Source organism: Corythoichthys intestinalis, chromosome 2 (genome assembly GCF_030265065.1).
Source record: "Corythoichthys intestinalis isolate RoL2023-P3 chromosome 2, ASM3026506v1, whole genome shotgun sequence".
NCBI lineage: Eukaryota > Metazoa > Chordata > Actinopteri > Syngnathiformes > Syngnathidae > Corythoichthys > Corythoichthys intestinalis.
Genome location: NC_080396.1, coordinates 62592783 through 62608988, shown reverse-complemented (window position 1 = coordinate 62608988; position 16206 = coordinate 62592783). Strand labels below are relative to the sequence as shown.

General features: G+C 38.1%; 1 protein-coding gene across 1 annotated transcript in view; it reads left to right on the top strand.

Annotated features, from left to right (window-relative positions):
- sema3bl (sema domain, immunoglobulin domain (Ig), short basic domain, secreted, (semaphorin) 3bl) overlaps nucleotides 1-16206 on the top strand; it is a 97403-nt gene that overhangs the window by 26360 nt on the left and 54837 nt on the right. Inside the window, exon 3 of the mRNA XM_057826017.1 lies at nucleotides 8807-8869. Coding sequence (XP_057682000.1) covers nucleotides 8807-8869 — 63 coding nt within the window. The remainder of the gene's footprint in view (nucleotides 1-8806; nucleotides 8870-16206) is intronic.

Sequence of the window (16206 nt, the reverse complement as noted above, 5' to 3'; positions counted from 1 at the left end):
GACAAGATGGATATATACATTCAACATACGGTACATAAGGACTGTATTTGTTTATTATAACAATAAATCAACAAGATGGCATTAACATTATTAACATTCTGTTAAAGTGATCCATGGATAAAATGTTATATTAAAACGCCTCTTAATGTTTTCGTTTTAATAAAATTTGTAAAATGTTCAATCAAAAAATAAACTAGTAGCCCTATTCTGTCCTCAATGTGTGTGAGTACACAAATTGACAGATAGCGAACTTAAGTTCCAAAAAGAAATCAGACGGTGTGGCAAAGTTGCATGGGCTTTACTGAAGTCATCTCTTTTTGACAGGAGCACGTTTCTTGTATTTTTGTAAAACTGAAAATAACAAGGCAATGTGTCAATAACTTGCATAAATCACAAAATAACATAAAATGTACACACACGTGTCCATTTAAGCAGTAGCACTAGCCAATTAGCTCACAAGCATCTAACAATGTAACTGCATTTCACCATATATGTGAACAAATTCAAATACTCATCATCAATAACTATCTAATGCTCATGAATATAAACAAAGGAGGAATATAACTCACAAGCGATGCATGTATTAGACACAAACAGTGTGATGGGGCTATGAGAACTGCCACTGAATACTGGATGCGGACGTTAGCTGGTCTGAATAGCACTGTCTATTAGTGTGAGTTCGCGTCGACATATAAGCACGTCAGAAAAGCGCGCCGAAACCCAAATAATCCGCTGCACTGAATCGCCAGCAGAGGGCGACATTACGCCACATAACATATGCAAGTCACACCCAAGCGCCAGCAGAGGGCGGAAAAACTCCATAAAACACAATTAACAAGTTGGCCTTTCACTGTACTGACATTTAAATCTGTCTGAGCGGGCATAGTGCGTTAATTGTGTCAAATATTTTAACGGGATTAATTAAAAAAATTAATTAACGCCCGTTAACGCGATAATTTTGACAGCCCTAATATATATATATATATATAATTATACATACATTAATTATTTTATTAAATAAAAATGCACGTTGGTACGACGCACATAAAGGTAACTTCCATTTTAATAAATCGTTAGAAAGTTGTATGGACTTACAATCCGCTAGCTTGTTGTTTCTTGTTGTCTTGGAAAATTATACTTGGGTGACGGCGCTTCAAGTGTTCGTTCATAGCCGACGTGCTACCGTGGTATGCAAGCTCAGCTTTGCAAAGAGTACACACAGTGGCACCCTCCATATTTTCCTTGAAATTATTCCAGGCTCTGGCTATTCTGGTCTGCTTTTTTGGCTTTATGCCACTTTCATGTGTCACCAATTCTGCCCTTTTTGGTAATTGGCGGTGTTTTCAACTCCTCACCATAGAGAGGAGTGAACCGGCGATTCACTTGGCTCGTTGTTGTCGGTTCGGCCCATGTCCTCCTCAGGAAGGCGGCAGCGTGCATAAAAACACCGAGAGGCGTCGGATGGCTCTATATGGATACTTTTATTGTCCAAAACAAAAACGCAGGGGCAGCAGCCACTGAACTCCGCGCACTTTCCAAACTCACCGATCTCACTCCCTCTGTTTTGCTCCCTCTCTCTCGCTTGCCCACTTTCTTCCTCTTTGCTCAATCTGACAATGCCGGTCACATTGAAATAACAGCGGCCCCCTTGGGTGTGTTAGTAACAACCGCTTGCATCGCGAGCGCCCGCCATTCTAAACTTTATCCGCATGTAATTTTTTTTTTAACCCGCCAATACCCGTTGACGGTATGTTTTGCCCGTTGACACATTTACGTCATCGATGACGTCGACAACGTCGACTAGTCGGGACGGCTTTAGTTCGTTGGCTGTCACTGGGCAATGTCAATTGCCCCCAAGAACGGTCAGAGAGGTAAGACAACCAGAGGATATAATATATAAGAAAGACAGGGCATATGGCGGTAAAGGATAGATTTTTGAAGCAGGAGAATGTCATTGTCAGTGGCGTAAGGCAATGCACACAAGAAAAAGGTGTCGATAAAAAAGCTAACTCTGGATTAGGTTGGCTCTTTCCCCCCATCTTTTTCAGCCCTCGACACTCAAGCCATCTCTTTAACTGAACATTTGTATGTTCTTCCACATCTTTACCAGTGAATTTGGCACCAGGGACATCATTTTCGGACAGATTTGCTAGGTTTAGCTCAATAAACATCTCGGTCATACACTATTTCCATGCATTTTACTATTAGGGACAAACGGGAGGTTGACCCACCTAGGAACAATTGCAAACCTCATGAATATTGATGAGCAAAAGTGACGTGTTGGTTGCGGTACACCATTAGAGGAGACCACTAATTATAAAATAGGGAATGTTCAAAGTGTTTCAGAAACATCTTGCAGCCATCAATACCTAATGATCTTAAAAAACTTTGCTAAATAACAACACTAGAAGGTAGAATGCCCATAAATCAACCAATAAAACTAAACCTGTTTTTACAGGTTACGGGAATTTAGTAGCATTGGTAACATTTGCCGGAACTTGAAATGATTCCAGCTTTCAAAGTTCCAACCAAGAAGCATGTGAGTATCACAACAATTCTACTATAAAAGTTAAACAATATTTTAAAAATGTAAGATAAAATGATTAAACAAGTACAGCTGGGTTTCTTTTGCTGGACCCCATCTCCACACCAATTTTGGCATCTCTCCAGGATGCTTGGCCTTCTCCAATGTGGACTCAATTAACTGACTAAAAACATGTTTGATTTTGAAACTTCACTGCTTGAACATTCATCTTGGGAACAACTGCTGTGTTTATGTCACCGCAGGGGCACAGTGGGGGGGGGGGCTAACTTAATACTCAATTGCAATGGCCCTACATAGACAGCAATTTCTTCACCGATTATTAGGAAATAGTACATTGAGACCAAGATCTCTATCTGCATGCATGTGTCAGTGGGATTCACTTATGAAACAAGATATATTACACATCTTTGTTTCATTTGAAGTGGAAAGGGCCATGCATATTTATCAGTCTTTAAAAAAGAGTTATTGCACGTTGGAGTTTTATTTTATGCGGAGATTTATAGCATTTCAGATCTCACTGAAAATGAATTAGTTGAAATTGAAATTTCAACTTTCTGCACAGTTTTCCACCCAACGTTTAATTGGCTCTACTGCAAAAACAGTGTTGTAATTCAAATGGGTCAGTCGAAACGAGGGACTCTAAAGAACGATGAGATTTATTTTGTTGAATGACTGACATGAAATATTGATTTTAAAAAATATTCAAAGATTGTCTATCAAAGTGGAGCTGTGAGCATTTTTTGACAGTTTGCAAAACACAAGGCTGTACTTTCAAGATGTGCCAGTCATCAGCCAGCAACTGTCCATGGCACTGTTTCCTTCAAAAATAATATTTTATTACAGTTTTCTGACTTAACTGTAGTCCACAACTGGACTGTTTTAAGTACATAAAATGTGTTAACGTTTTGAATAAAGGTTCTGAGTATAAAAACAATTTCTCAGTACATAGATCATTCAAAAGTCCTGTTCATTCAAATATGAAAAAGTGCTGCTTACTGCCTTTTTTTTCTTGTGGGCAAAGCGCTGATATAAATTGTGTCATTGACTCTTTCATTTTCTTTAAACAAACTAAACAACAAAATCAATTGAGGAGTAGGCAGACTCTAACGAATCAGTTTTCATTATCAAAGCTGTTCATAAATACAATCCAAATCCAATTTGAAAGCACACTCTTCTTGTATGACAATTCACAGTTTGAATGTGAGTTTGTACTGAAGCTGTTATATGAATGAGTTTGTGTGTGTTGTTTACTGTCTAACAATAATATGTGCTAACATGCTTCTCCTAAACACACACATAAGACACTGATTAGCATAATCGCTAACTTGCTTAGCATTCCCTGCTAAGTAGTAATGTCTTATTAACAAAGAATACAAACAATACAATTGGCTTCATTTACTTACCTCTGACGGAGGCACACCGGATCAAACAACACAAAAGACAATCTAATTCTCGACACTTTGTAATATTATTCATTCAGCAACCCTACCTGAGTGTAACGGTGAACCCTCTCTCTTGCTCTAATCACTGATATGCGCACATAATTACACACAAACAAGGACCCAAACAGGACTGTTCATAGCTGCCGGTGAAATTGGTCATCAAATTAGTTGGCAACTAATTTATTAATACATTTTAACTGATTTAATCGAGTAGTTGTTGCAGTCTTAGTTTGCTTCAATGGTTTTTAGCGCCATCACAATATACAATTTTAACAGTGTTTTCGTCAATAGGAATTTTCAATGTCAATTTCACTCTTTTACCATCACAACACATACTTTGTGACCTGGACTGGCGTCGAACAAGTTAAGCGAATGATAACTTCTACATAGATGTTCAATCGAAACATAAATATATGGATGGATGTAGTTTGTGGACCACAAGACCTTGGTTTCATACACCTAATACAGTATATTATTACAGGTAGTCCCTGGGTTATGACATACTTGACTTATGCGCTTTTGACTTTGTGTGTTTTTTTCAGTCGCATAAGCAAAACCTTAATTGTACCTCACAGGATCTTATTTTTTACTTTACTTTTATTAATATGATGTGTTCTGTCCTCACTAAACATTAAGTTGTTCAGCTTTAGAGACAGCAAACAAAGCAATTGTGCTTTGTTTTTACTTTGTTTTTAAAAGTTTTTACTTCCTTCAAAGCTGTAAGACATCTAAGCACACTCATGTTCAAAACGACACAAATTTAATCGATTATATCAGCCTAATTTGCCTAACAAATGTTTGCTAACTTAAGTGCTACGGATGCTAATGTAGTTAGAATTATCATAGCAAATTGCTCACACATAACTCCACAAACTGTAGCTCTAAACAAATTATTATACTGTATCTATAAATATAAATTTTAATATTACAAATGCATACACAAACATATATTAGCTGAAACAACTTATAACCTTATGTTGGTCAAACCAGAGTGCAGCAATCCTTCCATGTTAGACGTCTGAGTCTGCTCCTGAGTCATACAAAACAACAGTCCAACCAGACCCAACGCTGCCACCAGAGGGCAGTGTATCCTCCATCATTAAACAAAATACAATATTTTTGGACTTTATGGGTAGTTTTTTGAATTTTTAAAGGGTTAATTCTGATTTTACACGGAAATTCGGCTTACGTCCGAGCGTATGAACAGAACTTGTTCATAACCTGGGGACTAACTGTACTCAGCAATCACTTAAAAAAAAATAAACAAACAAATGTGGATTTAACTTTTCATCATATTTAAGCAATGTAGGGAATTATGGTGATAGCGTATAATTACTGTATATTCAATGTTAAAACAGCACTGTTTTATTCTATTTGCATTCTGTTTTCCATGGCAATGACGGTACCTGCGTGGCATCCTTCCCAAAAGTCAACTGGAATATGCTCCAACACATCCATGATTTTGAACCCACTGAGTAGTACTGTACAAAATGGATTGAGGGATGTTTTACACTGTGATGGTGAAGAGGTTTACATGCCTGACGTCTTTGCATGCAGCATGTGTTTGATTCCCACTAAGTGACCGTGTCAGCCTTCCCCCCCAAGTCAGAAGATGTAGGCTCCAGCTTTCCATCACACTGAAAAGGAGAAGCAGCATATAAAATTAAGTACAGAAAATTTTAAAATTCAAACATGAATATTCATTCACTAACTAGACATGAGAGTGGCTAACATGTGTTAGAGGGTTCCTGTCTCGCAAGTTGATTAATTGTTCTAAATTGCATGTTGGTGTTAATGTTGGTGTAAATAGCTTGTATATCTGCACTATAGAAAGTGCCCTTCGGTTGGCTGGTAACTATTACAGTGTGTAATCTTCCCACCCAAAATCGTCTGGGATAGGTTTCAGCTGACGTGTGAACCAAATGATGACAAGCGCAATAGGAAATGGATGGACTGGAAATGAAAAGGCTGTATTTTATTCTGAATGTCAAGTTCAAATACATGGAAGAAACAGCAGGCATCTAAGCAAAGATTGGTTATACTGTAGATTTTAAGAGAATAAATGTCAGGAAGTACAAGACGGCCCGATCAAAGTGCCTCTTTTGCACAACTTTATTAAGTGCACATTGGTGCTTTTTGAATAAGTGTCTGGCACAAGAATAAAGGTTATGTCTCTTAAAGGTTTTGGCACACGTGAGTGGTTTGGCTGCCAGTTATCAGGACCAGGTTCAAAAGAGTGAAAGGACAATTTGCGTTTGTGACCATTTTTAAATCTTGACAGATTAAAAACAATGTCAGTGATCAAAGAACCATAACCTGTGACTAATCTTTGACGGTGGCTTCAAATTGAATCCTATCATGTGGTGACATTTTGAGAATTAAACACAGAGGAACTGTGGATTACTAGTGGAGGTCAGCCTTGTTTCACACAGGGTGGAGCTCTTGGAAAGTAGGCTGAATATTTTAGTGCCGGTTCAAGCAAAAAAATCAATGATAGAGATATGAACCATTCCTGTTTAACACTTTTTTTACTCCTATTTTCGAAACAAAACTTGTGGAGCTCAAAAGTCTTCTAAAATTAAATCTACCTTTGTTACACAATGGTGTTACCACTGTCAGGGTAAGAATGCATGGACACCAGTAATAGCAGCACACAGTAAGTCTAATATACAGTGGACCTTCATGATACGAGCACCTTAGGAGTTTTTCACGGTACCAGCCTTGTCATGTGGGAAAATGAGTCTCATTATACAAGCAAATTTTCACGATACAAGCTATGGGCGAAAATCAGAAAAGCCTCTCTCTTGCTTGGCGTGTCCCAGTGACTCGGCATCCCACCAGGTGGCATGCGAGTTCTCTCTTTTGCTTTGACTCCCCAAGTGTCTCGGCGTCCTGCTAGGGAGCATACAAGCATCTCGCATTAACAGAATCCCCATCTGCCCACCATGTATTGAAATGCATCCAAATCATTTGTACTTACAAGTGAACATTAACCATGTCCCCAGTTTACTTACATCTAAAATTTTGTTTTGTTCGTGTTAGAAGACTTCTGCCTTCATGGTCAGTGTCTGTACATAAATAATATTGTTTTAGTACTTTTATTTATTTATTTTTAGATTATGTAACCTTGATAATCATGTGTTGGATTATTATTTAGAGGTAACATCGGAGGAATGGTTTGCGCTCAAGTCAAGAGGGTCCACTGTATACGGTTTGATAAACGTTGTTTCATTCAGCGGGATTGGTTTATACTGTATACTGTTGCGTTCAACTTACCAAATTACAGTGTCTCAGTATATTTTGCCATCAAAATGAAACTGTTCATTGAAAAATGTTATCTGACCAAAAAATGACCTCAGTGGGACAGTTAAAAAAATTCTTTCCCTGAAACTGCAACCAAATTAATGTGTGAGCATTCACACACAACTCAGACACACATGAAACACAATTGTGTTGTCGTGCACATCAGGACTGTTTATTTTCCTCCACGGTGCCTTATGTGTCTGTTAGGAAAAACAAAGTGGGTTCAGAAACAGCGCAGACAAAGACGATGGTGGTCTGCAAGAAACTGCAGGATTTTACAGCCCATTGAAGGTCAATGTTGAGACAGCTTTCATCTACAGGGAAATCTGAATTCTGACGTACTTAATCATTGTCAGAAAGCATCATGAGGACCAGTCAAAGCATTTCATGTCCAAATGTTACAACGTGCTCATGAGAATTACATTGTTGTGGCTTTGGGGTTTTCCTAATTAGGCAGTGTTTAGAAAAAATGAAATAAAAGCTCAAGTTGAAAACAACTCATTTGTGCAGGATTAGGAGAGCCTTAATGATTTCATTTTGATTATATAATAAAGACATTATATATAGTCTGAAATAAACTTTATATAAATTGACAAAAAAATGCTTGCACTGGTCAGGCATTGATTCTTGCTTCTGGCCTACCACAACTTCTTTGGTGACATTGCAGACGGTGGTGGGGTCTTCAACTGGTGACCAGCTGCTGTTTGTCACCACCTTTCCTTGCTTCGGAACAACAGCAAATAGTTTGCTTTCTCAATCATTCCTTTCAGCTCCTCTACAGCTTTCAGAAGACTTGCCTTTCATTCCGTTTCACCAGAACTATGCCGTGTTGTAATTATACACTGATTAACAACAAATGTTATCTCTTACCTAAATATCACGATTTGCAATTCAGCAGAACTACTGCTTTTGTAACATGTTATTTTTACATTAGTTCGAGCTATTTTTAAAAAAAAAATGAAAAATTAAAATTAAATATATATATATATAAATAAATAAATAAACTCCCTAACCTTTCAAAAAAATATGATTTCCCCCAAAAGGCATAAAATAGATTTCACTGTGGCTGTCAAAGTGGTAGCATAACACAAACAAAGTATGCTACTTTCAGAAGATGGGTAGTGCTGTAACGCTTCTGGAAGGTGCATTTTTTTGATTGATCCTAGATCATTAGAAACTATATGAGGTAAATCTCGCATCTTAATCAGATGCGTATAAAAAATGTAATTTCCTCATGAAAATCTGTACAGCATTTTTTGAGTAAACCTGTTATCAGTGTTTCAAAATGATGATAATGCATTTAAAACAACAAGGCTAAAATGTCTGAAATGTTTTCAGGGTAATGGTATATGTAGCCACAGGAAAGGTAATTCAGGACAACATGAATAGAAAATGATTACTTTCTAGTCAGTATGGATTGAAATTTGGTAAAATGGTCTGGTTTCTGTATTTATGTCCAAAATCAAGTTAACCAATTAAATAAGAACCACTGTCCCTCTGTGTTTCTTCCTCATAGATCTATTGGCCCCCATTACCTGGCAACCGGGAAGACTGCATTCAAAGGGGGAAAGAGCCCCTGGTAAGTCATTAACACTTAATGACTGTGTAGATGTCTGTTGCTACAGGCAAATGATGTACATATCATCCATATGGCTTTGAAAAGACACACTGACAAAGACCGTTTGCCCAACGAGGAATGAATTCATTGATTTGATGTCTATATTAATCCAGATATCAATTTTCTAAGCAGAACAGCAATATGGGAATGTAAAATACAGGCTGACCCAAAAAAAAGTTTACACTGCCATAATACAACTCAAATGCCATGTTTATTCATCTTAGAATTAGAATTGAATCACAAATTATACATTATTGTAAAGCCCATGTACAGTACACTCTATTTTTCAATGTGTCCTCCCTTAAGTGTCACAACAGCCTCCAGGCGCCTGCGGAACGCTTGACAGGTCTTCTTTATGTAGGATGCCGTCATCTTTTCCCAAGATCTAACAATGGACCTCTCCAAGGCTGCCACAGAAGTTTGTGGCTTCTTACAGGCACTGTCCTCCACAGTTGCCCATATGCTATAATCCAGGGGATTGAGATCTGGACTCTGGGGTGGCCACATATCACCTTGTCAATCAACTTTTTGGTCCGCACAGATCGTCACTTCCAGACCCAGGTTTTCGTGAGGCTGTTCCAGTATCTTTCAGCTTCTTTTTAACTTTGTAGACTGCACATCTGGATATTCTCAGATTTGCTGCAATCTCAGTAGGTGTCAGACCGGCACGCAGCAATTCAGGTACAGCTAAAGTTTTCTTCATTTTCAGCAGAAGCACAGGAATTGTAGGGACGAGAGATTACCAGCTGCATTGAGTGACCTTAATGTATCACTTAACCATGACAACCTATTTAGATATGTTTCAATGGCTTTTAAACAAGCAGTCAACTGAGTGTAAACTTTTTTTTGGGTCACCCTGTAAGTGAGACAAAAAATTATTCAAGGTTCCTTCAAAATCATTCTGCAATAATTTCTGTCCAACTTGTCAGTGAGAACATAAGAGATTAAACAAAGGTCATGACAATACACAATAGGATTGCTTATGCTACGTTGTGTTGAAAAGCTGATGTTGTTTGCTTAGTTTTTCTACTGTTTGTCTTAGGGAGGTAAATAAGGAGTTGGAGAACATAAGGAAAAAAGAAAAAAAATCGATCTTGAGTGTAATTCTACAAGTACGGTATATGAGTGTGTACCCCTTTTTAGCAAAACAAAACAAATACAGTGCCTTGTAAAAGTATTCGGCCCCCTTGAACCTTGCAACCTTTCGCCACATTTCAGGCTTCAAACATAAAGATAAAAAAATTTAATTTTTTGTCAAGAATCAACAACAACTGGGACACAATCGTGAAGTGGAACAAAATTTATTGGATAATTTAAACTTTTTTAACAAATAAAAAACTGAAAAGTGGGGCGTGCAATATTATTCGGCCCCCTTGCGTTAATACTTTGTAGCACCACCTTTTACTCCAATTACAGCTGCAAGTCGCTTGGGGTATGTTTCTATCAGTTTTGCACATCGAGAGACTGACATTCTTGCCCATTCTTCCTTGCAAAACAGCTCGAGCTCAGTGAGGTTGGATGGAGAGTGTTTGTGAACAGCGTCTTCAGCTCTTTCCACAGATTCTCGATTAAATTCAGGTATGGACTTTAACTTGGCCATTCTAACACCTGGATACGTTTATTTTTGAACCATTCCATTGTAGATTTGGCTTTATGTTTTGGATCATTGTCCTGTTGGAAGATAAATCTCCGTCCCAGTCTCAGGTCTTGTGCAGATACCAACAGGTTTTCTTCCAGAATGTTCCTGTATTTGGCTGCATCCATCTTCCCGTCAATTTTAACCATCTTCCCTGTCCCTGCTGAAGAAAAGCAGGCCCAAACCATGATGCTGCCACCACCATATTTGACAGTGGGGATGGTGTGTTCAGGGTGATGAGCTGTGTTGCTTTTACGCCAAACATATCGTTTTGCATTGTGGCTAAAAAGTTCAATTTTGGTTTCATCTGACCAGAGCACCTTCTTCCACATGTTTGGTGTGTCTCCCAGGTGGCTTGTGGCAAACTTTAAACGAGACTTTTTATGGATATCTTTGAGAAATGGCTTTCTTCTTGCCACTCTTCCATAAAGGCCAGATTTGTGCAGTGTACGACTGATTGTTGTCCTATGGACAGACTCTCCCACCTCAGCTGTATATCTCTGCAGTTCTTCCAGAGTGATCATGGGCCTCTTGGCTGCATCTCTGATCAGTTTTCTCCTTGTTTGAGAAGAAAGTTTGGAAGGATGGCCGGGTCTTGGTAGATTTGCAGTGGTCTGATGCTCCTTCCATTTCAATATGATGGCTTGCACAGTGCTCCTTGAGATGTTTAAAGCTTGGGAAATCTTTTTGTATCCAAATCCGGCTTTAAACTTCTCCACAACAGTATCTCGGACCTGCCTGGTGTGTTCCTTGGTTTTCATAATGCTCTCTGCACTTTAAACAGAACCCTGAGACTATCACAGAGCAGGTGCATTTATACGGAGACTTGATTACACACATGTGGATTCTATTTATCATCATCGGTCATTCAGGACAACATTGGATCATTCAGAGATCCTCACTGAACTTCTGGAGTGAGTTTGCTGCATTGAAAGTAAAGGGGCCGAATAATATTGCACGCCCCACTTTTCAGTTTTTTATTTGTTAAAAAAGTTTAAATTATCCAATAAATGTTGTTTCACTTCACGATTGTGTCCCACTTGTTGTTGATTCTTGACAAAAAAAATTAAATTTCATATCTTTATGTTTGAAGCCTGAAATGTGGCGAAAGGTTGCAAGATTCAAGGGGGCCGAATACTTTTGCAAGGCACTGTAACAAACTGATCAGAGCCACTGTGAGTTAACAAGCAAAATGTGAATTCAAGTACTGAATATGATTCATCCAATGTCATAAAAGCTTTCAAAATGCAGGCAAAGAGATAAAGAAAGTGCTTCCCTGATATTTCTAGAATCCCACGAGCAGGAGAATATATGTGGTTTTAAATGTGCATGGAAAAAAAAAACGTAAAAATCACTGCGCTAAACACACATTCTGTCTAACACACCAACCATGTTGTGCAAGCGATAAGAGTATTGTGACTTTTTGGGCCCCACCTTGCACTCACGGCATTACATCTACCAGCCACCTCCATCTGGAACATGTTTGAGCTGTGTGTTTGCATGTGTGTATGTGTATGAGAGACTGTGGACATGTGCAATGTGTTTGAAGTGGCAGGTGTCTCTTGTGTGTCCCTTGTCAGTTTTATTTGGTATTTCCTCTCTGTATTTGCACAGTGGGATTAGGTGTGGGGAACTGAGAGCGGGAGCCACTATATACTGTGTATATTTTGCATCGTTCACTACTAGAGTGGTACCTCGACATACGATCGCTTCAACATACGATCCTTTTGACATCCGATGTAAAATTTGACTTGTCATTTGTCTTTCATCGAAACACGACGATTTATGATAGTGTCACAATTTCACTGTTTCCCGGCAAGACGGACCCACAACTGATTTTCTTGTGAGGCAAGTCAACATAGGTCCCAAGAAGGTTAGTGCAGGTGGTGAAAAAAGGAAAAAGTTCATGCTTACCATTTAAATTAAGAACGAAATGACGGAAAAGTATGAGCGTGGTGTGGGTGTCAGTGAACTGGCTCGACAATATGGCCGGAAAATGTCAACGATCTTGAGGACGACTCTCATTATCATTATTATTATTATTTTTATTATTGTAACATCGGCAAGGAAGCCGCCATCTTTGTCAGGTTTGTAATAATTTATATCAGAACTTGTGCAACACAACACGGCTACTTTCTGCCATAGCCTACGCCAACAAAAAGGGAACATGAAAAGAGGATGTAAAAACTTCCCACTCTTCCTCTCACTCTAGCGCCAGTCACATGATACCTTCAGGACCAGCATGAAAAACACAACCGCCACATTAGAACCTGATTCATTATATTACTATTATTCCGATTGGTATTTATATATATGTGTATATACTGGACTGTCTCAGAAAATTAGAATATACAATATTCTAATTTTCTGAGACAGTCCTGTATATTGTTCTATGTAAAGGACGTCAGCCAAGGTCGGCCCCCCACATTTTTACCACGCCAAATCTGGTCCCCTTTGCAAAAAGTTTGGACACCCCTGCTTTAAATGGTGGATTAATGTACAGGACTGTCTCAGAAAATTAGAATATTGTGTATTCTAATTTTCTGAGACAGTCCAGTATATATATTCATTCATTCATTTTCCATGCCGCTTTTCCTCACGACCAGTTCAGGGTGTCCCCTGCCTACTGCCCCGAGTTAGCTGGGATAGGCTCCAGCACCTCCGCGACCCTCGTGAGGAAAAGCGGCATGGAAAATGAATGAATGGATATATATATATATATATATATATATATATATATATATATATATATATATATATATATATATATATATATATATATATATATATACGTATATGTGTATATATGTATATATACGTATATATGTATATTTTTTCGTTTTGCTATGTGTAATTGCTATTTGTAGTTGTACCTGCAGTATTTATTAAGGATTTAGCATAGGTTTTTGGGCTGTGAAACAAATTAATCTAATTATAATGTATTCTTATGGGAAAACCACGCTCGACATACAACCATTTCGACTTACAAACCAGGTCCTAGAACGAATTAGATTCGTATGTAGATAGAGGTACCACTGTATTTTAGAAACATATTCTTGGCCCTCAGTTTCCTAAAATGTAGGACACATATTCTGTTGACAGGGATGAATTTGAAAGTTTTCCCCTCTCACGGTACAAGTCAGCAAAACCCCATCTGTTGGATGTCTCTAAAGGATTATCCTGTGGTGTGTGGAGTGTTAAATTGACACTCATAATTGTCAACGGAGATATATGGCTGGTGTACTGTCTTGCTCGTCTCAGTTACATCAAGCACTAAAGAACAGTAAGATCCCAAAAGTCTTTAGTTGTTCTCATTCCTTCTTGGAGTGAGCTATTTACACCTTCAATACAACAGAATGTGTATTGAACCTGCAAGTCCTGCTATTAGCCTTAAGTTCTAACAAATTAAGCTAGTAATTTATATCTTGTGAACACTTCTTCAACATTGAACAAATGCACATTTAAGACAACAATAGTACGCCAGTTCAAGAGTTCATGTTAAATGAGCATCTTAACTATGCACATTTTTCTTAATCTGACGATAGTTTGAACACAGCAAAGAGAGTAGGTGGGGAAGAGAAAATGAGTACATACACAGGAAGTTTCATTACGTAAGATGACTCACATTCAAAGCAGTAAGAGTTCAGTGTCACTAAGGGACTTATTGCTATAAATTGAATTTTGTTATTTTTACCCGTCAAAGAAATTTTCTTTAAACCTTGTATCAGACAGTTAATACATGTTGTACGATTGAAGAATTTCTACCCTTTTAAAGATTGTTTCCTATGAGTTGTTTCCAAATGTGAACGAGAGATTAGGTTTCGACCAAAATTCCAAAAGGGGTTATTTTAGACCCTAGAGTTTACATTATTTAGTACCCAAATTAATACAAAAATATTACCAGGACACATTTTGTATCATACATGTCTGTATATATTTGTGAGCGATTTTAGACTCCACAGATGGTTTCTCGGTAACCCTAACCCTAACCCTCTTGTCTCCCTGCTTTCTGTTTTTTTCTGTCAAACCTGATGGATTACCACAGTTTTCAAATAAGGAATAGACAGCAAGGGCCGACAAGATGACACACCTTTAATCTCATTAGTTTGCCATCTGTGTGAATTGAACATAAATTGACTTTGACAAAAAGGGAAGGACTAGGGTAAGGTTATAGGTCTTCACATTGTTTCTCTTTGTGTTATATACATGCCTCATGGACTTATAGACAATGTTTAATCTAGACCACTCTGTTGAGAAAAACAAAAATAAAACTTTGATAACACTGGCTAAAAGATAAATAATGTAGAAGATGGAGGGGAAGGTGTTCACAGAGCTTCTATAAGCAATTGTCCACCCATAAACATTTTAATTACATCAACCCTCCTATGAGTCACAGCCTCCTGCCCTTTATCTTCATCAATTAGAGCTGAGAGAAATAAATAACTTCAACAAGGGAATGATCGGCAATAGGAATTTGTCATCTCCTGCTGGTAATACTGACAATTAGAGGCTTTAAGCTCTCATGATGACCGTTGATAGCTTGTCCAAGACCTTTACCAAGAAGAGACATTGAATTCCATCCTGAAATGTTAATGCAATACTTTAAAAAATAGTGAGGACACAATGATACGGAATATGCTTAAACAATGACTGACCAGCAGTGGTTTATGTCATGCTTAAAAGTTATTTTGGAACAATAAATAGTCTATATTGTTCCTTTCCTTTGAGTAACTTAGTGGCAATAGGAAGTTTGATAACAGTCATGAACCAATGATTTAGTGTTTGCAAAGCCTAAGCAGAATGTTTGAACCTGTGAAGTTTTGTGGCATGAGAACCAGTGCAAACCATTGAACGTCATTGTAAGCGTTTTTAAAAATGTAGCTCTTTTACTTTATTTGACTTCATTCTTAAATGGTCTCACTGGAAAAGGACTTAAAGGAAGGAGTCGAACTGGCAATCCCATGCAGCTGTGGAAGTGTTTCCATATTTTTCTTTGATCGTGTTCATCTATTATGACCATTTCACTGTCATGTGGTGCGTGCGTTCTCTTGACTCATGTCATTGGGAGTACAAATGATTTTTGCCAAGATTAGGTTAAGATGGTTTTGACAGAGCTCCCGCTAACTGCCAAGAGCTGCTAGCAACACGGAATTCATGTGTCTATGAGCAGCTCATTCAACTAACTTTTCATCATGTCAAGCGATCGTGGAAAGCTTTACTTCTTTTCTCCTCAGCCTTGTCACATTTATAGAGAATTATTTTACGTCAGTGTTGAAGCCTAATCAATTACATGGCGGTGGATTAGTTTAGAGCTGTTTGTGAGTTGAAGTCACTTATCAACTCACCTACAACCATCGAGGGAAAACCGAGGCTTTCCCAGTCAAGCCACTTGTGGGTGCCTCTCATTCCTGCTGGAGTTGCGCAGTAACGTCAAGTGTCTTACACTTACATCGTAAATAGATGCAACCTCAACTTCCTTTTTCTTGCTGAATAACAAAAATCAGAAGTGATGTGACTATACTAGAAATGGTGCACGAGGGCATTGCCTTGCACATGGCTTTACCCCAAAAGACATATTTTGCCTATTCTCCTTTTAAAAAAAACAATAAACTATTTTCTCTGCCCTCAAAAAGTTGAGTCTTGTCCGTCATAATTTTCAATG